Source organism: Gymnoscopelus microlampas (assembly GCF_963454915.1).
Source record: "Gymnoscopelus microlampas genome assembly, chromosome: 7".
Lineage (NCBI taxonomy): Eukaryota > Metazoa > Chordata > Actinopteri > Myctophiformes > Myctophidae > Gymnoscopelus > Gymnoscopelus microlampas.
This window is the reverse complement of record NC_139944.1, coordinates 42,216,753-42,240,807: the sequence shown is the minus strand read 5'-3', so window position 1 is coordinate 42,240,807 and position 24,055 is coordinate 42,216,753. Positions and strand designations below refer to the sequence as shown.

The 24,055-nt window shown below is 41.8% G+C and overlaps 1 protein-coding gene across 1 annotated transcript; it reads right to left on the bottom strand.

Annotated features, from left to right (window-relative positions):
- Positions 1-7,849: 7,849 nt before the first annotated feature.
- On the bottom strand, positions 7,850-15,260 carry LOC311049486 (keratin, type II cytoskeletal 8-like). Its single transcript, XM_084063084.1, has 9 exons — positions 14,667-15,260; positions 11,924-12,132; positions 11,524-11,584; positions 10,931-11,026; positions 10,643-10,807; positions 9,805-9,930; positions 9,432-9,652; positions 9,271-9,311; positions 7,850-9,000 (listed from the first exon to the last, which is right to left on the bottom strand). The coding sequence occupies exons 1-9, from the start codon at positions 15,168-15,170 to the stop codon at positions 8,510-8,512; spliced, it is 1,914 nt and encodes a 637-aa protein (XP_083919210.1). The 5' UTR covers positions 15,171-15,260; the 3' UTR covers positions 7,850-8,509.
- Positions 15,261-24,055: the final 8,795 nt, after the last annotated feature.

Below are 24,055 nucleotides of genomic sequence, written 5' to 3'. Positions count from 1 at the left end.
TCCAGACATCCCAAAACAAACAGGTCAGGCTGCTACTTGGCCTCACACCTACAACTTGTCTAACCCCTGCTCATTTTGCTAGGGTGGGATGGCTCAGGGTAGAGGACAGAGTACAGCAACTTGCAATGGGCCTGGTCAACAAGATACACTACACCACAAACACAAAGACACCCATGTATCTGGCAAACTACTTCAAAAACATTAAAGATGTCCACAAACACAACACCAGAAATCACATTCAACCCCAATTTGGCTCAAACAAGGGGTTAAATTCGTTCTCCTGCATGATATGACACCAAAATGTGGACCAGCTACCAACAGTCATACAAAAAGTGTGAATCCTTAGTCTCATTCAAAACCGCTCTAAGCCGGTCAGTACCAAAAGCTGTCTCGCTACAGCCGGCACTTAAAATAAGAGAAGTTTGTCTTTTATTTAAATTAAAAAATCTAATCAGCTTGGCTTTTGGCATATTGCAAGTGTGACGGTAATGTTCTGGCAAGTTTGCCAGTGGCACAGTTCTGGATTACCTGAGTCAATGAAACTCTGCTCACCTAATACGTTCCTGCAGCACCTATTCATGCCTACAAATGCAATGCAAATGTTTTTGCATAGTATTGCATATTTGTCTGGCATTAATGTTTTAATGAATTGAATACTCAGGACCCCAATGGAAACACAATAGTGCTTTCTTGGGTTCAATCCTTTTAGCATTGTATTTGTATTAAACTGTACTTTCTGTGCTTTTTTTTGCCAAACTGTTAATAAAGTATTCAATCAATCAATCAATCAATCACTAGTAACACCAGTATCAGTCTGCTGACTCTGACATCTGAATTTCCCTTCAGGAAATAAAGGTTTCTCTTCTCTTCTCTTCTCTTCTCTTCTCTTCTCTTCTCTTCTCTTCTCTTCTCTTCTCTTCTCTTCTTTTTTTATATATTTTAATGAGGTGTATGGCACAGTTGGTATGCAGGTCTTCAACAGGGGGTCCGGGACCCCCAAGGGGTCCTCAGAGTTACTACAGGGGGGCCGCCAAATCTTTGTGTGATAGGACTTTTTTTTTGTTTTACATTAACCATTTGAACCCCACACGTTTTGAACTTGTAGGCTATTTTCAGCGAACAGGTTTGTTGTATAGGGAAAAGAAGAACAGAGCCAAACGTCAAGTTTACCAAGTATTGAGGCGAGGGTTTAAGTGATTAAATGTCTGAAAATACACATTAACATGAATCCAACATATTGATAGAAAGGATAATGTGAAAACAAACAAAAAAACATTTGACTACATATTTTACATACTGTAACACTGATTGTAGTGCTGTCAAACAAGTTTATGAAGCTACGTGTATCTACGGCTTCATCTCTCTCTCAACCATGCATTACATACACTATCACTTTAGTAAGGTAAGCAAAAAATACAGAGCAGTACAATACAATTGCAGCAAATTGCTGTAATTGATTGAAAATATTATCTTATCTTATAATGATCTTATCTTACCTGAGACAATACACACAATCATGTCAACCACATAATCAAAATGATTATTGATGACTTGTGTGAGATTTTCAACAGTGAACTCCATGCGTTCTGCATGTGTTACTACTCAATGTACTGTATGTACAGTCCCAGCTTTTCCAGCTGCTTCAATTTGATGAGAAAGCAATGGCTGTTTTGTTTCCCACACTAAGAATGAGACACACCTAAACCGGGCATCCAAATGCTTATGTTACAATGTACTTTGTTTCTTCGATTGTGTTCCTCTATCTGTCAGTGATCCCCAGCCCGAGCCAAGAGGAATTCAAACCTGTTTCTCAAGCTTTGAGACAGACTTAAACACACACACACGCACACGCACATGCATACACACACACATAAATGTAGTCTATGGTATTATAAAATGGAGTTGTCAGTCTTGTACCATTTCCGTTGGATCATGCATGTATGAACAAATCGAAGTTTAGACAAATTGACAGGGTAATGAATTGTATCGCCTGCAGTGTATCTTGTCTTTAAGTTAAATTGAGCTGTTAAATCTGACGCTTACATGAAGAGAGATCAAAGATATAACAGTTTATTGCAAAAATAATTATGCTGGCTTTTATTTGCCCTACAGTGTAGGAAAAAGTCAACTTAAAAGTCGTGTCTGAACTGATTTACTGAGGAAATGCATATCAAGCATGCCAAGCAAGAGTTCTTTTCTAGATGTTCTAGTTAAATATGTTCAGGTTAGATATTCTGACGTACATTACATCTACATGCACATTACATGTATGTAAGTACTTATGCATTTTGCACAATTACAACATTGCTGTATAGATGCCCGTTTGAAAGTGAAAATGCACTTAAAAGCTATTTTATTTTTACTGTGAGGTGTGAACGTGTTTACTCTGCAGAGTGCCTTGAAGAAACAGATCATACTTTATGACTTTGGTTGTCGCAAAAGAGAAAAAAAATATAGCAACTGTTGACACCATTTTAAATGAATGGCATGCCATTAGTGACAGAGTCAACTTTGGGTGTGAGAACAAAAGGGGAAGGGATGTGCTCGTCAATCAATCACACAGCAGCTCTCAGCAAAGCTTTTCTCATTTATCTGACTTAGGGTACACTTGTCACTTGCCTCACTCAACACCCTTGTGTACATTGAAACAAGCATATCTGATCCATCCAGCCCTTTCTAGCAAAACGAGAAAAAATGCATTGTGTTTTGTTTTAGTTACACCTCGGATTTGCAATAGTATACATACCGTTCGGTTGTGCACAACGCACGCGCGTGCGTGTGTGCGTGTGTGCGTGTGTGCGTGTGTGCGTGTGTGCGTGTGTGTGTGTGTGTGTGTAGGCTGCCCATTCGATTTGTATATGGACACTTGTTTTACATCCAAACTTACGAAATATCAGCTTTTGGTGGAGCGTATTGTGGCCTTGGAATATAACTGTCAATTCATTACGGGGCCAGGCTTCCAGCATGGACCCGTATTGTTATTCTGATTATTCCGTTTCTTCTTCTGCCACTTTTGGCAGTTCTGGCTGAACCGTGCAGTCGCTTTTTATGAAACTCGGCCATATGATAGATGGTCATGAAAAACGATCAAGAAATAATTCTCACAATCTTTCGTCAAAAGGTGGCGCTATAGCACTCAATTGAAAAATGCCAACTTTGAACAGGTACAACTCATGCCCTGTTTCACCTACAGCCATGAAACTTTGATGCACACATGCGTCTCCTCATGCTGAACAACTTTCACACTCTGACTTTTGACCTCTGACCTTTAGATCTCCCACCATTTTGAATTATATGAAAAACATTTAAAACCTATCTCCTCCTGTGATTTTTGAGCAATCTGCACGAAACTTTTTACACATGAACCTTGGACCTATGCCAAAAAACGTTTGCAAAATATTTTCCATAAGTGAAAAAATGAAGCTTTAATGAGCCAATGAATATTGCAGTTTTATGACAATTATTCATCTGCCCCTAACACATACATGCAGACTTACCATTCTTTGAAACTTTGCAGAAATGTAAAGGGCCATTCCAAATATCACTGAAACCAATCTTACTCCAATTGGTCAAACGGGGGCGCTATAGCAATTTTTTGAAAATTGAAACTTTAAACAGGCAAAAGTCATGCCTCGTTTGGCCGACAGCCATTAGACCTGCTTACACATGTGCCTTGACTAATGAGGAACACATCTATCACGTTGACCAGTAAGCACCGCCCTTAGATTGTCCGCAATCTTGAGCAGTTTGAAAAACACTTAAACCCAGGATTTTTCAGCTATTTGCGTGAAACTGTATCATCTGTGTGATCTCCTTTCACAGGTTCTTGTCTGTTGGTGGCTTCTCGCTTAAATGTGTGCCCCACAACCTGAAGGTCAGCAGTTCAAGCCTCACTTGGTGCAGACTTCATCTAAGTTGCATTTCACACAACATGACTATCAATGAATACATCTGCAATTGTTAAAGATAACATGAAATACTTAATTGAGTGTTTTTTACATACAGCTGATCTACAATCTCACAACTTTTCAGATAGCAATGAGAGTATGTTTTTTCAATGTATAACATACTTCATTGTGAAAATAGCCGATGTACAATCTGACAACTTTTAATGGTTTGTGAGCTTGTAGATCGGCTACTTTCACTAGTTTTGCTTCTGAGGAGATGTACAATTTCTTCATTGGTAAATGGTTTGTGAACGAGTGATCTTAGTGTTAGTGAAACAGGGGCTTGGGTCATGACAGAAGGCAAGCGTTTGTCATCCTCAACAGACAACATCAGCCTGGACAAAGCTATAGCACTATAAGTAGTGTTGCAGCTACCTAAGAGTGCCTCACGACCGCAAGGTTGCTGGTTCAAGCCTCACTTGATGCACACTCATTTAAGTTGAATTGCAAAAAACATGACTCAATCTATTCCGTTTCCATGGCTCTCTCTCTCTCTCTTCAATCTATTCCGTTTCCATGTCTTTCTCTTCAATCTATTCCGTTTCCATGTCTCTGTCTCTTCAATCTATTCCGTTTCTATCTTCAATCTATTCTCTCTCTCTCTCTCTCTCTCTCTCTCTCTCTCTCTCTCTCTCTCTCTCTCTCTCTCTCTCTCTCTCTCTCTCTCTCTCTCTCTCTCTCTCTCTCTCTCTCTCTCTCTCTCTCTCTCTCTCTCTCTCTCTCTCTCTCTCTCAGAGGGGCGGCCATAGCTGAGTGGTTAGTGAGCCCGCCTAGGGAGCCAGAGGCTCTGGTTGCCCCAGGTACGATTCCAGGCCAGGTCAGCAAATGTGTCGATGAAATTTGTCAGGCCCTCATTGGAAACAAGACCGCAAGGACTTTCATGAACTGACCTGTTAAAGGAATTATCATTTCTCTTTCTCTCTCCTGGCCCTGTATTATCGCTGCTTGCAGCTATATTTGTCCTTGTGTTTTGGAGTTTGGGAGGGCCACGTATGTTCACAAACTTGTGCCCCGTGGCCTGCAATTGGGAGGATTGCAAAAGACAAATGCAAAAATGTTGGCTAAATACTGTTCTGACTCAGCTATCATGGGCAGTCTGTCTATCTGTAGAAGACGATGTTTCATTTATTAGCTAAGGGGTAATAAATGTAGCTAAGGGGGAGGACCGAGGACAGTGTGTGTGTGTGTGTGTGTGTGTGTGTGTGTGTGTGTGTGTGTGTGTGTGTGTGTGTGTGTGTGTGTGTGTGTGTGTGTGTGTGTGTGTGTGTGTGTGTGTGTGTGTGTGTGTGCGTGCGTGCGTGCGTGCGTGTGTGCGCGCGCGTGCGAGCGAGCGAGCGAGAGAGCGTCCGCTCAATGCCTAAATTGTTGTGTGTTTGCAGTCCAGTTCAAGGGTAATTTGTGACAGTGGGGTATGGTTTGAGCTGGGTTTGTCATTGGCTGCAAGAAGACAGTAGAGGCGTGTTCATCTTAATTACTGGTCCATTTTTACACTGGCTAGAGGAGTTACATTGACACTCAGGATTTTGCAGTGGACCTGTTACTAATCAGGCTGACTGTTGTAGGTTTAACCACTTGAATCCCAGCATCCATTAGATAGATTTCAACATTAGCCAAAAATAACCGATCTATTGGTGAACAAATTTGGTGTAGGGGGAAAAAAGTGTTCCAAGCACAGTTGCAACTCAGGTCCGTTTTACTAAGTATAGAGGGTTCAAGCAGCCCTTTCAGCCCTGGAGCCTCTAAACACAGCTGAAAGACTGTGAACCACTAACAAGGCAACAGACTTGAAGATCAGCCTTCATCTCCTTCCCACAAACACAAACTTGGTATAATATTATTTATAGTTGGCCACATTGTTCATCATATGACTCAACCCTAGAAACCGAAAAGGTTTGGCCTTGATTGTGCAAATAACATGTTACAAGCTGTAGTCTTCTCAGCAGTGATGATGATGAGATTATCTCTCAGTTTTTTTCCGGAAGGGTGGATTCATCACACATTGTGTCTGGGACTTTACTTCGCCTGAGGCGCAGCAGCATCAACATGCATGGTGTCTGTTCGGACTTGTTCTTGTTCAAAGCCCATAACCCCTCTTTCGTAATCCATCATGGTAAATGAAAACCCCACTCGTTCATCAAATTTATCACTTCTGTGTATAACCACGATTTTAGAACGTCCCAGCCCTGAGTAAACACACGAGCACTTGTCCATGCACATGTGTACATGCTTTTACAGGGTTTGGAACCCACCCATTGCTTCTGAAAATGTTCTGTGTTCCAGCCTTTTTGTGCATAGAGTTGATTTTTATTTATTTTATTTTATTGTCCTTGCGTCTAAATGTGCCACCATTGTTGCCCAACACTCTTGAAAAAGAGTAAAATGTGAATCACTGAATTCACAAGTGAATTTCTTCACTGGCTCCCGGTCAAACAAGGAATCCACTTCAAAATATTACTAAACACCTACAAGGCACTGAACAATCTTGCTCCTGCTCACCCCTACCTCTTCGATCTCCTCTCGTCCTGCCCCTTCCCACTCCCTCAGGCCTGGTGACGCAAACCTCCTTGGACCAAGACCAAGTACAGTGCCTGGGGCGGCAGAGCTTTTGCTTTTGCTGCTCCAACCCTGTGGAATGCACTCCCCAAAACAACTCTCAGAGATGCTCCCACCCTCCAAACCTTCAAAACGACCTCAAAACCCACCTCTGCAATATCGCTTTTCCCAGCATACTCCACCCTGTCTTTTTCTTCTTTCCATTTTTTCTTTTTTTTTTTGTGTGTTTTTTTCCCCTAAATAAAGTTGATAAACGTTTTTTTCTCATGACGGTCCAGGCACCCTAGGCTGCAATGCCAGCCTGACAGCGTGTCGCGGGTTCGACTCCCGTTCCCAACGACCTTTGCTGCGTGTCACCGCCCCCCCCCCCCCCCCCCCCCCATATCTCCCCATTTCCTGTCCCTATCCCTCTCTAAAAAAAAGGCATAAAAAGCCCCCAAAAAATCTTTAAAAAAAAGAAAAGCGCTATATAAATTTGAGATATTATTATTATTATTAAAATCCTTGTAAATTCCCGGTAAAATTAAGGTTATATAAAAAAAAAAAACTGTTACATAATCAATTAAGTGGTGGGACATTCTCTGACAGTTATAGTTCAAAGTTATGATGGAAAGTGCTGTCAATCTCTTGTATGTAGGCTCCACTTTCTCACAACTGAAATATGCTATTAAAATCACCATGATTGATTGTTGACAGGCGTGTGTGTGTGTGTGTGTGTGTGTGTGTGTGTGTGTGTGTGTGTGTGTGTGTGTGTGTGTGTGTGTGTGTGTGTGTGTGTGTGTGTGTGTGTGTGTGTGTGTGTGTGTGTGTGTGTGTGTGTGTGTGTGTGTGTGTGTGTGTGTGTGTGCGTGCGTGCGTGCGTGCGTGCGTGCGCGCGCGCGCGCGCGCGCGCGCGCGCGTGTGTGCGTGTGTGCTTGCATACTCAGGTGTGCATACACCCAAAATCTAAAGGGTTATGATTCCTCTCTGAATATACATTGGTGATGTCTCACACAGGCTAGGTAAATAGACTGGAAGGTAATTACTAACAACACTCCTCGGGCAGAATTTCAGAGTGGTCTCTTTCTGCAGTATACTGTTCTCTGCTTTTCTTTCCTGTCATTATGTCATATGACAAATGATGATTGTATTTTGTTCCCACAAAAAAGATTGATGATGAAGTGAGTTCCCAAATAGGCGTTATGGAGGACCTTCAGTGAAACATAGCTGACTAAATCAAAATACAACGAGAGACCATGAAACGTAATGTTGGGAGAGGATTTATTGTTGGGGGAAATAGGACAGCAGACATTGCTGACAACAGTCCACCAGGACAAAAGCTCCTTCACAGTGTATTGTTTTTTTTGGGGGGGAAAGGGGGGCAGTGACGTGGAGAAATTGCCATTTCTTTTATACATTTCATTGTAAGCCTCCTGATACAGCAGGTTCAGCATAACAACGGTTTAATTTCACCCACATGAATCCCATGGAAGCCCATTAACAGCAGTAGTGTCATTTGCAGTGTCAGTGTTTGCAGAAAATACAACAACAGCAGTGCTTTGCATGGTTCTAAAGGCGAGAAGAGCAAACAGCAGAGGAAAGAAGATACAACATTGACACCTGCTGGACTTTGGAGTGTCAGTGCACAGAGAACTGCGATAGTAAAGACCCACTGGCAGTGCATGTTTGACAGTGACTAATGTCTGTAACTATATGCAGGTCTTTAGAAACCTAAAGTAGGCCTACAACTCATCCTGTAAACACGATCCATATTAGGATGGCATTGCTGCAAGAAAAATACAACTTTACAAAAACTGAACCTGGGTATTATGGCACATTATGGATGATCAGGTCCATTCTTTGGCATAGCCAGGGGGCACTCATGGTATTTTCAACCTGGGTCAAATGAAGAGCATTATGGAATAGGTAATGTGTGTTGTTTTAATCTAGTTCCTGATGCTATAAATCAGATCGGCAAACCAAAACTCATCATCAACAGACCGGTTCGTTCAACTAACAGCTGCCAAGCTTCACTCATCTTCCTCCTCCTCCTCCACCACCTGCGCCTCCGCTTCAGCCTCCGCCTCCACCTGCTCTTGCGCCTTAACTTGCTCCTTAACTTGCTCCTTTACTTTCTCCTGCTCTACATCACTGACAGCCGGTTCCTCCACTGCGGCCTGGACCTCCTCCATCGCCTTCTCCATCGCCTTCTCCACTGTCTTGACGACAACTGTCTCGGTCTTGGTAACTGTGCTGCTGCTGCTGCTGTTGCTGTTGCTGACGTTCCCGCTGTGGCTGCTGCTCACCACGCTGCTGGTCTTGTTGCTGGCCACACTGCTGGCCATGTTGCTCTTCATCGCCCCCTCAATGCCACCGAAAGAAGTGCTGCTGGCCTTGACTCCACCATAAGAGGCACTGACTCCACCATAAGAGGCACTGACTCCACCGTAAGAGGCACTGACGTTGTAGGAGGGGGTGCGAGCTGTTTCCAGGCCATAGGCGTTGTGGTTATAGTTCATCGCTGCATGTTAAGTGGATAGAAAAAAAGTTGAAAAGTGAATGGTGATGCACGCTACTGGATGTAAAGGGCAACTTCAGTAAGTAGGATATAGGATTCAGGTTGAATATTTGTGAAGTTGCCCATTTAAGTTATATTTAGTGTTATTCTGAATATGCCGTAATGCCTTAATGCCAGAAACTAGCATGATGATCAACATGAGCCTGTTAGGACAAAGAAACACACACTATGTTAAAACAGCAAATAATGCAGAAGTATAGACCATGAACTTACAGGTCTGTTTGGACACACTGGTCTTGATTCCTGTTGCCAACCTGTAAGGAAACAACAGGAGAGAGATGGAGGAAAAAAACAATGTGTGAAATAAGAGTTATAATGTTTTCTCATTATAGCACTTGCAGGCTTGTTGTGTCCAACTCGCAATAACATCCCACCTGTCCTCCTCTCCCTCAAGTAGTTTCCTGTAGGTGGCGATCTCAATGTCCAGCGCCAGCTTGACGTTCATTAGCTCCTGGTACTGACGGACTTGCAGGGCCATGTCCTGCTTGGCTCTCTGCAGAGCCCCTTCCAAATCTCTGATGCGAAGTCTGGCGTCCTTCACCGCCAGTTCACCACGCTCCTCAGCCTCGGCGATCTGGGCTTCCAAGTTGTTTCGCTAAAACAAGTAGGAGGAGAAAGAGAACATTTCGTTAGGCACTTTCTGCTACAGTACATGTTGGCGAGGGACAAAGTTCTGAAGGCAAACTAGAGCTATAGAGACAAGAACTGATGAAAAACTATGTCAAATATGTCCTAAATGCTCCTCACCTGTGCCTTTACAGTGTCAATCTCGGACTGAAGTCTCAAGATCCTGCGGTTCATGTCGGAAATCTCAGCCTTTGTGGATTTCAGGTCATCCCCATATTTACCCGCTGACTGCTGCATTTCCTCATACTGTGACATACGTACAAGGGGAACACCATAGAAGATCACTTTATTGTCAGTTAAAACATTAAATATGTTATTTTTTGCCTATCCTATAAAGACACACAGTTTCCTAAACCTAATTTATGACATCAGACAGGTCTTGAGTCACTGGTTAGCCTACCTTAACCCGATACGCTGACATCACTAAAACGCAACGTGCCTGTATGGTCCTGTAATGTTTGGCTGAGCTCCATGTCATCATGTTCATGTATTCCTGTTTTGCTGTTTAAAAATAGAGTAAGCCTGTAGAGAGGCCCCTGGTGGCTTGCTTTTACATGTTTTATATGTTTTTATATAAGTTGTAACTTTTTTTCCCTTTCTTTCTTTCTTTTTTCTTTTTAAAGATTTATTTTTGGGCTTTTTTTATGCCTTTATTGATAGGATAGTAGGCTGACTGGAAATGGGGAGAGAGATTGGGAGTGACATGCAGCAAAGGCCGTTGGGATCGGGAATCGAACCCGCGACTCGCTGTCAGGCTACTTACCTAGGACTAGGAGCCTAGGTGTCCGGACCACTACGTCAGCGGTCCGGTCCCCCTTTCTTTCTTTTTCTCACATTGTTTTTGGAAAGCATGTAGCATGTGCACCCGATGCCAACAATGATTTTGCGTTCATAAAAAGAGCAATAAATATACACATTCATTACCAACACTGGACACAGAGATCACTGATCACCTCACCTTAGTCTGGTACCACGTCTCAGCCTCGGCTCTGCTGCGGTTAGCGACCTCCTCATACTGAGCACGCACTTCAGCCACGATGGCGTCCATATCCAGGTTACGGCTGTTGTCCATCTCGACCACCACCGATGTGTCCTTGATCTGGCTCTGCAGCTCGTGAAGCTCCTACAACACATAATTAAGAAAAACAATAAATGCACACAAATCAAAACTGTGACCTATTTTCCTTTGATATCGTTTCACCCTTCAAGTGGAACATGAAATGGAAATATAAACAGTGTTCTTTACCACTTCATAGATCTGCCTCAGGAACTCAATCTCGTCAGAAAGGCTGTCCAGTTTGGCCTCCAGTTCCACTTTCATCATGTAGGCTGCATCTGTGTCCTGAGTGGAGGAAAAAAACAAAATACAAACATTGACAATATTCATTCATTGTCAGCACTGCAGCATGAGCTAGAATTGAATATTGTGTGCCTTTGCTTTGCTTAAAGGCCCAATCCTGGATTGATATGAACATCATTAGGATCATTTTTCTAATACGTTCTTAAAGACTTAGATTTCGATTTTTAGAAGGAAAATATATGATATGCTTTGGAATGTTCTTACCTCACCTATAGACGAATCCACAGACGCGCTGCCTGTAGCTGCCTGTAGGCGGCCATTGCTGCGGTGCCGCGGTGTAGGAGCGTTGACACCGCAGCTATGGCTGCCTACAGGCAGCTCGTCTGTGGATTTGTCTATATACAAACCTGTCTCCACTGCTACTTGGTGTATTTGTTGGTGGTGGTGCCTCCCATTTGTTTACATTTGGATCACTTATTGGGCCTTTAAAGCTTAATTACAGTTTTGAGTGCATGAATGTGGTTGCAAACTGAACAGACCTTCTTTACGATGACAAAGTTGTTCTCACACTCGTTGCGTTTGTTGATCTCATCTTCATACCTGGGAAAGATGCCAAAATATAATGAAGCAATATTTCATTTCCACAGGTCTCAGTTGAAATAAATCAGATAATTTGGCAGGCAATAGCTATAGTTATAGCTAATGGTTCAAGGTTCAAGGTTGTGCTTTATTGTTACATCTTGTGTACAGGTACATAAGAGTAAAACTTATTTTTGCTCGGCTTCCTTCAGACAATGCAGCAGCATAGGTAATAATAATAACAACAAAAAAGTAAAAAACCTGCATTGTCTGCGCAAGACGAAGCAGCCGTACGTGGCGCCATCTTGGATCTATAGCTAACAAGAAAAATAAATCTACTTTAACCCTTTACCAACTCACTTGTTTTTGAAGTCCTCAACATGCCCCTTCATGTTGTGCAGATCTGACTCCAGTCTATGCTTCTCATGGCCGAGGCTGTCCAGCTGCTTACGCAGGTTGCAGATGTAGGCTTCGAACATGGCATCGATGTTGGAACGGGAGGTGGTCTGTTCCTGCAGGAGCTTATACTTGGTCTCCAGCATTTTGTTCTGCTGCTCCAGGAAACGTACCTGTAAAGACACAGACAATTGAATGAATCAGAGTGAATGTCCTAAATAATATGTGAAACAGATTAAGATAAATTGCAATGAAATCCAGATGGTTGATTTAAAGGGATATTTCACTTTGTTTGGGTCATTTAATCGTCTACTCAGGCTTTTGTGAACACCCCAGACAGTTTTTAAGTTGCTTGATTCAGTATTTAGATATTTGATATTTATTTTATCAGACACGCCCGCTTTCTATACAAACCCATTGTAACTTCAAACTCCATTTTAACCATGATAGATTCATCAAGAACACCCGTTCTTGGTTCTGGTGACTCATACTGCCCTCCTAATACGTGAGGGGCCCGTTGTTCTTTCAATTACTTTTTACATTTATTTAAAAAAAAAGAATTGGAAAATGAAAAATTGAAAAATAAAATGAATGTAAACATTAATAAAAAAAACATGACCCCCTCACGTATTAGGAGGGCGATAGGAGTCCAAAATTGTGTAAAATACATAAATGAATGATTGTAAGTACGTGTATATGTCTATCAGTCGTTGGGTGGGTGTCAGGATTGGTGGGGGCCTGGGGGTGAACTATAGGATGGATGAGAGCAGACAGGACAGTGAATGGAAGGTATTATAACCATGACCAGCCTTACATTCTCTCTCAGTACATTATTATAAACATATGTGGCGTGTTGCAGAAGGAATGTACAATGTACATTACAGAATGTACATTGTGTATCGCAGACACAGATGGGCGTGTGCATCAACCGTGCAGAGCTGGAAGAATGAATGGGTTTATTGTATTTATTCTTCTTTTTATAAGTCTTTTTATCTTACAAAGAGAATGCATGGGTATCAACAGACAATTATGCCAAAGACTGGAGTTATTTAAAATCCAACTCTCCAAACGTCACAGCAATTTAAACCTCGCTCCATGCCATCCCATAACTACTGTGTTTCAACACAGAGTGGCACTGTTTCACAATGTTGGTACAATTCTTGTCTTTACAAATTGGTACATTTTGTCCAGAGACCCTATGGGTGGGGTAGTGCTTCCACTCAGCAAACAATGATTGTGTGTATATATAAGTGTGTGCATGCAAGAGTGCATACAGTGTGTGTGTGTGTGTGTGTGTGTGTGTGTGTGTGTGTGTGTGTGTGTGTGTGTGTGTGTGTGTGTGTGTGTGTGTGTGTGTGTGTGTGTGTGTGTGTGTGTGTGTGTGTGTGTGTGTGTGTGTGTGTGTGTGTGTGTATAAGTGTGTATAAGTGTGTGCGGGGGTGTGTGGGCAGGTGGGTGTGTGTGTGGGTGTGGGGGGGTGTGTGTGTGTGTGTGTGTGTGTGTGTGTGTGTGTGTGGGTGTGTGTGTGTGTGTGTGTGTGTGTGTGTGTGTGTGTGTGTGTGTGTGTGTGTGTGTGTGTGTGTGTGTGCGTGCGTGCGTGCGTGCGTGCGTGCGTGCGTGCGTGCGTGCTCGTGTGTGTGGGTAGGTGGGTAGGTGGGTGTGCCTGTTATAAAGTTGTGCTTGCTTTACTATCTTCACTTTTAGCAAGATAGTATAAGATAGTATAAAGGCAAAGGTAATTTACTTATGGTTTAACCTGTCATTACTCCTATGATGCTCTCCTTAATGAGGGGCCCCATTATGGTATGCAGTACAATGAGTGATCGGTAAAGTATTTCTATAGGAACAGTGCTACCTCTTGTCTTGGGATTGATCTGACAGTTCTGACATTGATCATGACTCTTATCTCTGTTTGATCATGGATGCAGAGTAACAACAATGTATCCATTCATCTATCTATACCACCGACTCGCCTTTGGAAGGCAGACAAGAAAATGGCATCATATTCTTCAACAAATCCTTATACTGTATATAGGACAATGTACAGATCACCAAGCTAGTCCTCTGTAGAGATGTGTAATTGTTCAGTATAAAATCTGCTGATTTAACAGCTTGTCTTACTTGTTTTAAACCCTTTCACCCCTGCCACTCCCACTCCTTTATAGTTCTCAGGAAACTCTTGAGGGTTAGATTAACTCTGAGAGAGTAAAAATAGAACAAAACACTCTGCAGCCTTAACCTCGAGGGAAAGAAATAGCACATCTGCCACACTGTTTACTTTCATAACCTCTGGATATTGTATCTTATTGCAGGATATTGTGTACGTTACGGTAAACGCCCCACCAAGCGAAAAACAAAAACCTTTTATATCTGTATGAACCCCCTGGATCACTATCTATCTGTCACACATAGAGTACATGTATGGATTATTGTAATCCATGGTTCTTAACAGACAGTATCATCTTTAAGGACCACCATGGCAAAACTGTTGTTTTGGTTTGTATCCAGTTTGCACTAGAAATAGTTGAAAGATGCTCTCTCTGGAGAGATCACCTTTCCATCACCTTGGGCTATTGAGTTACAAGTAGTTCAGCCAAGGTTCTGAGATATTGATATTGTGTGTTCTATGCTGAGTGCATTGAGGAGCTTTCATGTAACTGATGGAACCAATAAAACCTATAACACAACACTGCATGAACCCACTGACCTTGTCAATGAAGGTGGCAAAGCGGTTGTTGAGGGTCTTGATCTGATCTTTCTCGTGGGTGCGGACCGTCTGGATGTTGGGGTCGATCTCCAGGTTCAGGGGGGCCAGGAGGCTCTTGTTCACTGTCACAGCGGTGATGGGGGCTACCATTCCGTTGGCCATGCCACCTGCCATGCCCATCCCAGCACTCATCCCCATGTACCCAAACTCTACTCCGCCGCCGCCTCTTTGGGCGGACCCCCCGGCCCCGTAGCCCCCGGCCCCGTAGCCCCCAACCACCTTGAAACCCCCAGTTCCCATGCCGGCGGGGCTTGACCCCACGCCCCCGTAGGAGCTGCGGACAGTGTAGCTCTGCTGCCGGCCACCACTGCCCACGCTGCGGCCTCCATAGCCGGAGAAGGAGCGGCTGCTGAAGCCTTGGGACGGGCCCATGCCCCCCATGCCACCGGCGGAGCTGGACATAGTGGAGTATGTGGTGGTCTTCACAGCGGCTCTGGTAGACATGGTTGGTTGCAGACTGGATCCTCTACAGCACTGAGGTTGGTGTGTTTAGTGGAAGCTGGGAGACGCCGCAGAACAGATAGACCCACCCTGGTCTCTGGGTCCCTTTTATCAGAGCAGGGGAGGTACTGAGGCACAGCGTGATTGGCCAGTGTGCTTAGCTAGGAGTGTGAGGGGGGGGAGGTGGGGTGGGAGGGAGGGGAGGAGAAAGATGGGGTAATGGTCCAGGAAAGAAAAGAAGGGAGAAAAAAAGAGAGAATCATGTTACACATTTACAGCACATAGAGTACACTGCACTATTCTTACATAACACACAGTTTGCCAGACTCTGCATGGGAAGCTAGAGTGGAAACTCTGGGTGAGTTTTCTGCTTCCAGAAAAACTTTTTGAGCTGTGCTTGCTGACTGTAAACTATAAGGTTGTGAATAACATATTATAACAGATTATTATGATATGATAGCTTGTAATCTGTACTGATATTGCATACAATAAACCTTTGTTCTTATTAAAACACTAAACAGGAGCCACACTGTAAAGTTAACGCCAAGGTGTTTGTTTGGCATATAAGGTATGCAAACCCAGCCAAACGTGCAAACTGCACATACACGGTATATTTACATACTGTACATGCAAACAGATAGAGACGTGCACAAACACGCATTGTCATGCATACGTGCATGCATACTGTACATACAGTATTATACAGCAATAAAAGCTTTAATAATGAAGAGACAGATTTAAGGGTCTCCTCTTTCCCTTTGCAGCAGTTCTCAGACTGCTGTCATATTGCACAGAAGCCCATGTGTTCACGGTGTGATATGCTTTATGTCTCTGTTGACATTGCCTGCATGTCTCATAATTGTGGGAGAACCTGCTTAGCCCATGTTTCCTCTATCTGCTGCTCAAGTCTCACTTACACGGACCCATTGGTATCAAAATGTAGTGGAGTAAAAGTACAATATTTGAATCCGAGATGCAGTGGAGTAGAAGTGAAAGTATTGGAAATTGGAAATACTCAAGTAAAGTACAAATACCTCAAAATTGTACTTAAGTACAGGACTAAAGTAAATGTACTTAATTACTTTACACCACTGGGTTTAACCTGTCATTACTCCTATGATGCTCTTTTACTGCTTTATCAAACATTTCTGTCTACCCAAGTCTTTTATAGTCACATGTATTGCCTGCAGCATAGATTCACATACAGTGCGTGATATATAGCATGTTACATTAATCAGCTTTGAGCAGTGAGCCACACACCCAGTGCTTTATTCAGAAGACACAGACTGTTCATTAACATTCCTTTCTTATCTGCTAAGTAAAGAGCAAACAGTGCTTGTCTTTTTCTTTTTTTACTTGACTTAATTTCTCATCCCCATCTTGGTTCTGTGGTTTCCCCACCCTCTCTCTTCTCCACCTGTGGCATGTCTGTGTGACAATAAACCCAGTGTACAGCTGGTGAGTTCAATGCGCCATTCACACTGAGTGAGCACTGTACATGTTTTGTATGTAACTTTTATTATAGTTTTAGTTTTCTAACTGTTTTTATGATGTTTTGCATAGTAGTGTATATTTGTTTGTCATTAAATGTTTCAATGAATGAGTACAAAGGACCCCAATGGAAACATGCCATAAGCTTTCTTGGGTTGAAATTTTCGCGGGTTTGTGATGGATTTCGGATACCTATATATACACTGTTATCAAAATGGCTGAATATGACATAAAAAAAATATTTGAATATAATTGTATATATTTTTTTTACAATTCTTTTTTTGGGGTGGGCAGAAAAAACAAATGGGTGGGCCCAGGCCTACCTATGCCCACCCGTGGCTACGCCCTGGTTTAAAATCCTCTTAGCAGACCTTGTTTTGAACTGTGCTTTTTTTTGCAAACTGATAATAAAGTATTCAATCAATCAATCAATCACTATCACTATCACTATCACTATCACTATAACTATATCATTCACCATTGTATTGTTGTTATAGTTGCTGTTATAGTTGTTATAGGAACTCTGCCTTCCACTTTAGAATGATTTTTAAAACTATATTTTTATAGTTATCGTTATAGTTATAGTGCTCAGTGTGAATGGCCCTAATACATCAGATGAATTTTTAAGTTTGCAGTCAATGTAGGAAACCTACCTCAGATAAAATCATGCATTTCTAGGTTATTCATAACAATTGGCAGCTTTTAGATAACTCTGCTTGTTTTCCAGATATGTTAATCAGCTGCATTAAAAAGCTGTCAATGTGTTTGAGTGCACTGCAACAATGCTCGTGTGCACATTGTTATGCAGGACCGTACAGAGCTTTTCCCCCTTAGTTTTTCCGCACAGGGACATACATTGTCTCTTTGGGGCGTTCAGCTGCATTTCTTTGTTTTGCATGTGTTGCCATGGTTGCACGTGTTACACAGCCTACACACTTCCCCTTGGAAAAGCTTATCGTTCCATGACAGTCACGTTTAAAAATAAACATCAAACAGTAGGAAACTGAATTCATTCTTCACTCTCGGGTTATTTTTTCTGAAGTCATTGACAATTGTAATAATAATCAATGGTGTAAAGTAACTAGGTACATTTACTCAAGTACTGTACATAGTACCATTTTGAGGTATTTTTACTTTACTGGAGTATTTCCATTGTTTCTACTCCACTACATCTCAGAGGCAAATATTGTACTTTTACTCCACTGCAATTATTTAAAACTTTAGTTACTAGTTACTTTGTAGATTTAGATTATTATTACAAAACATACATTAACCACTTCAGCCCTATATACATTTTGGCCATTTGAAAATAGCCGATCTACAAGCTCACAATGCGTCGCGATGCAACGCATTGTGAACGTGTAGATTTGCTATTTTCAAATTATTTTTTAGACTTTTGAAAACTTGTGAAATGGGACATTCTGCATAATGAGTACTTTATACTTTTGGTACTTTAAGTACATTTTGATACTAATACTTTTGTACTTTTAGTCAAGTAACTTTTGAATTCTAAACTTTTACTTGTAACGGAGTACTTCTACATTGCAGTATTGATACTTTTACTTAAGTAAAATATGTGAGTACTTTTTCCACCATTGATAATATTTCATTGCAGAATAAGCCCGTGGTCCCCCTGTCGCTAAACTTTTACAGCACCCTTTTTGTGTAGCACATTGTGGCAGCACTGAAAAATAGTCCACACCCTAGTACTAAGCCAATCAGAAACAGTCAAACTAGGTGTCATTCTGGGCTGGAAACTAAATATGAAAAAGCTCAGGGGCAAGTAACGTGGAAAGTGGCTGTAAAGAGCATGAACTAATCTGGAATCACGCATGTTTTGCTTGGCTGACGCAAACAGTGATGTTTTCAGCCCACAATGGGAGTGTTGTGCTTGGTTCCAAGGCAGCCATATATGGACATGATGAACTGACCAATGGTTTATTGACTTGAACCACAACCCCCCTGGACAAATGCATGAATTAATATACAGTAATTACAGATGTACAGTACTACCCCAGTAATCCCTTTGATGGCTGAATTGTAAGGATGTACGACATTGGTTCTCAAAGTGTGGTCCGGGGACCCCCAGGGGTCCTTGGGGGGGTTCCAGGGGGTCCCCAGCAAAACGTGTTAATATGGCATCACAATCATTTTAACCACTTTCACCTTTCATACTTTGGCTATTCAAAAATCGTGATTTTTTTTTTTGCAAACCTTTGAATATATATATATTTTTAAGCGAACATTTGTAACTCAAATCTTTGCTTCTGGAGGTCCCTGGAACACAATGTTTTGAGATGGGGGTCCGCGGCCAAACACATATAATTGGGGGGGTCCCTGACATGAAAAAGTTTGAGAACCACTGATGTACGATTTCATGTTTTATTTCTTTTCCACATAAGATCTTACTCGTTGGTCGCTCGGTGTGAGGGGTGTGATCGGGTAAATTAACAAACGGGACCCTCTGACCTGACTGATTCTTGAGAGGGTAGTGGTGTTTTGCTGTGTGTGAGGCTGTGCTACATGACACATAAAGATAGGAATGTGCTGAGACACACACGTACATGCTATGAGTGAGAGAGAAGGGGCAGAAAGAGGGGTCGACTGGGGTTGGGTGGGGTGGGTGGGGGGCAATATTTAGGAGACAATAATTAGAGAAGACGAGAAACAGGCCCATTCCACACGACAACGACTGACGGGTTTACTGTGAGACGTCCATTAGGAATTGGGTGGTGTCCAGGAAGCAGCATATAGTGCAGGAAATCCAGGGGGAATTGTAGCGTATGGATATGGAAGCATGGATATCGCCACAGTGCATACCTTCTAAGAATAATAATTAGAATGTGCTTTATTGACACACAATACTATTCACCCTACTATTTTTTCTATCGATTAGTCATCCCATGGAGACTTGAATTCATGGATATTCTTTAGTTTTTGTCGCATTCCTAAGCCAATAATTTGATTACCACCGGACCGGTAGGCAGCGGTTCCGGTAGGAGACACACAGGAGACTCTTTTGTGTCTCCTACCGGAACCGCTGCCAGTCATCAAATTATTGGCTTAGGAATACGACAAAAAGAATATCCATGTCTCTGTGGGGTGACTAATCGATCGGAAAAAAAGTCATTTTGGGGGTGAACTATCCCTTTAAGGATGACTTCTTAGACATTAGACTTAGAAAATGTCTCAGTCACAAGAAAGTGCCAAGACAAGTGCGATGGTCTCCTGACCGACACGTTTGTCCTGTCACGTTGTCCTGTCACGTTGCACTTGAGCACCTTTAGGGTTGCTGAGCATGTAAGGAGTCATCCTTAAATTATTTGTGGTGTGCGAGTGCCATGACATGAAATGCAGCTCAAAGTGCTTAACAGAGCAAGAATACAATTACAACCAGGGCACAAAGGTGACATCACTGCTGTGTAACTCAGCATGGGGTTCAGTGTCAGCTGATGTAGTTGAACTAATAGTACAGAGTACAGAAGTCCTGACGTCACTCGTTCATCCCCTGGTTCGTAAAGTAATTTCTCTATTACATTGGGTCATCTTAGAATCGTCTCATATAAGAATTGTGGTCCAAAAATAAACAAACTGTCTCTGCGATATTATCAGGGAGGAGGTTCTGTATCGTTTATGATAGTCAGTCAGTCACTAATATTTGATACAGTCTGTTTCTGGCGAACATTTAACTAATTCGGCGGAAGTGACATTATCGTTTTCTCACCGTCAGTTGATGCTTCATATCCATAAGAGTCAAACCGCCGGGATCATTTGTTTATTTTGGGAACACAGTTCTTATTTGACGCGATATTAAAGACGTCTATGGGAATTCAGAATGGGGCTGGAAAACCGCGAACCAGGTAGGATGTGTAAATTACGTCAGACTTCGGTGCTCTATACTGTAGTAATATAGATTATCAGTGTCACAAATGCTTTCTAACAGCCCTGACCAATTAAGATAGATAAGGCGCAACAGTCTACCACCCTGCAGTACATAATAATAAAACATATAAATAGAACAAGGATATGTAAATTACATTATATGCAAGCCTGTGAGTAAAAAAAAAGAAGGTTTCCCACCCTAAGCTTGTCGGGTTGGATATTTTAAATCCCAGAGTCGGCCTCCAGACAAAGGCGATCGATTGATTTAGGTCTTCAATCTGTGATCTTTAATCTGAACTTTGTGAACCCAGGAGGATCCTTTTTTTGTAGAATATTACGTTGTAATAATGCGGGGAGCAAGTCCTGGCTGATTTGTATTCATGCTTGCTGTTATGCTTACTTCCATGCATCCCCTTTACACACAGAACCTTAAAAAACATGCTCATACTCTGGTAATGAGGTAGTAACATGCAGCCAGTGACTCTGACGTTAGTCAAACAATGGTCCAGTATGAGTCACTAACAGGTCAGGGTTAGGGCTGATGGAGAACTTGTATTCTTGTACCGCCGGTTAAAGTTTTGCTTTGAGACTTCTGCCATCTAGTGGCTTGAAGATGGAATTGAATAGGTTCAACCCAGTAATCTGCAGAGATGTCATCACACAGCATTCTGATCATAAGTGTTTTCTAAAACTAGAGCCACCCGTGCTTCCTGATATTTCAGCTAAACAAAATCTGTAATTAATAGTTATTGGTGATATATTGTTACTACTTACTTTAAATGGTTGTTTTTTAATATATCTATGAATGAAAGAATGAATGAATGACATTTTTATTTTCATGTCATGCCACCATTTTGGCCCATCTCATATGGGATTATATGACACATTACACAGAAAGAAAACAAGACATTAACAGTCCATTAACAGTCCTTCCTGTTCATATTACGTCCTTCCTTAAAACATACCACTTAAATACAACATGCGTACAGTACTTATATGAACAAAATAAGAACAAAAAAGACAATGCCATTTTACATATAAATGGCCCTCCTCCTCATTGACCAGGCCTTGTCAAGAAATGAAGCAAATTAAAAAATGTCATGTTGAAAGAGACATTTCAGTTTCTCTGAATCCTCCAACCACACAAATTCATACTTAGGATCTACCTTATTAAAAAGTCTCTGCCTGATAGAGTTGTAGCATGGATAATACAAAACAAAATGCATTTAATTTTCAATTTCATTAAGATCACACAAATCACATAATCTATCCTCCTCAACCGTGCCTACATATCTACCCGTCTCAATATGAGACGGGTAGATATCTAAGAGAAGTGATTTGAACTTGATGAAACTGCTTTCATCTATCTATGTACACAAACCATACTTTCTATCCATTTACCCTACAGACTAATAGCCTAGTTTTATTCCATGTGGGGAGGTGTGGTTACAAGTGGCCCTGTACTGTCACAATGACATCACCACTGTTTCAATGGCCTCTCATGGCCTCTCTATGTGCTAAAAATGGACATGACATCCCATGGTGAAAATGTCTTGTATTTGTCACATTTCACTAACCACTGATTACTGGCCCCCGGCGGCCATATAAATTACAATTAAATTAGTTAGTAGAGTGAGGGAGTGAGTGAGGGAGGGAGCGAGTGAGGGGGTGAGTGTGAATTAATTAATTAATCATGAGTGAGTGAATGAGTAACTGGCTAAGTGAATGTATTTGTCAGTAAATCGGTAACTGACTTTCTGTCTGTCTGTCTGTCTGTCTGTCTGTCTGTCTGTCTGTCTGTCTGTCTGTCTGTCTGTCTGTCTGTCTGTCTGACTGACTGAGGAGTCTAATGGGTGGACAATGGACATGACAGCCACATGCATGTCTTTGCATTCCTATCCCTTCATGTATCATTATCTCTGACTTTTCATATTAGAGTGAGAGAGAGGGGCTTCCGGTTGGCACCAGCATGGAGTACAGTCTCATGTCACCACATTATTAGCCTAATCAATATTGATGATTGTTTGACTTCAACGGCACAACTTGACATAACTGAGTGGACACAACTGACATGAGTATTCAAAATGAAAATGTCTTCCAAGCCAAAGAAAGAAAAAAATGATGTGCACCATTTTTTTATATAATAATAATAATGTTTGGGTATTTCCAATTTTAAGTATTTTTTACTTCTACCCCACTACATCTCAGCTACTTGATCAACAGACCCCCAGTTGAGATGAGCTGTAGGAGAAAACAAAACCTTGTATACCTGGTTTGAGCAGGTAAACTTGATTGAGTTAAGATTGAGTTAAGTCATTTATTTGTTATACAAAATTCATTCCAGTTTGTGTACAATTGTACAAGAAATTGTTAATAGTATTTAATCTGTCCAGCGCAATCTTCTACCGCTTATTCAGAATTGGGTTGCGGAACTATAACAGTCCCAGCAAAGTAGACCTTTCCTGGGCTTTTAACTGGGGTAGACCAAGGTGTTCCAAGGCCAGAATGCTGATGATATACAGGTAATCCTCCCATCTGGTCCTTGGTCTGCCACATGGCTGGACATGCGTGGAATCCCTCATGGGGAGGAGCCCAGGAGGCATTTCATTAGATGCCTGGATCACCTCAACTGGCACCTTTCCATGTAAAGGAGCAGAGGCTCTACTCCAAGCCCTTCCCGGGTAACTGATCTTATTACCCTATCCCTAAGGGAGAAAAACTCATTTCAGCCTCCTGTATCCATGATCCTGTTCTTTCAGTCATGACCCACATTTCATGACCATGTCCATAGGTGAGAGTAGGAACGAAAATTTACATTTTTTTTGTTTTTTCAGTTGGATTGTAATTTCATTAGTTAGTGTTAGTGTTGTATGGTTTAGGACTTAAGGTTGTAGTTATTTCTTGCGTGTTTAATTAAAATAAAAAATGAAATGAAAGTCTGATAACTCACAAATAGATGGAACCAATATTTTATTATAGAATGAGAATGAATACAAGTGTGGATATAATATTTTATCTTGCCGTTCAGGCTCTGCTACATTTTTCTCCCTGCTCAGCACAATTAGACAACCATCATTAACCATTAAGAGCAGGGAGATAGATAATATACAATAACAACCCCCCATGGGGAACAGAACTAATAGCAGAGCCCACTGGTGGTGGTGGTGGGAGAAAACAGGTGTTTACCAACAACCCAAGGACACATACAGCGGAAGGAACGCAGATTTAGGTGAGTTTAAATAACCCGCCCAATTGGTCAGCTGATTGCCATCAGTGTATGACGTATGGGTCTTGCATAACACTGTATACACCCACATAATAATGCGCATGTGTGTGTAACCTCTCGAGTATATACAGTACTGCCTGAACCTCACTACGTATCATTAGTGGTCTGACCGCCGACTATACTGTATAGAATAGTATATGTCCCCTCATGTGTCATTCTGGTTAGATCAGTTGTGCTGTTCCGTTTTTGTTCATTTGTTTAAGTTGATCTCATTTGTTTTGGGCCCACA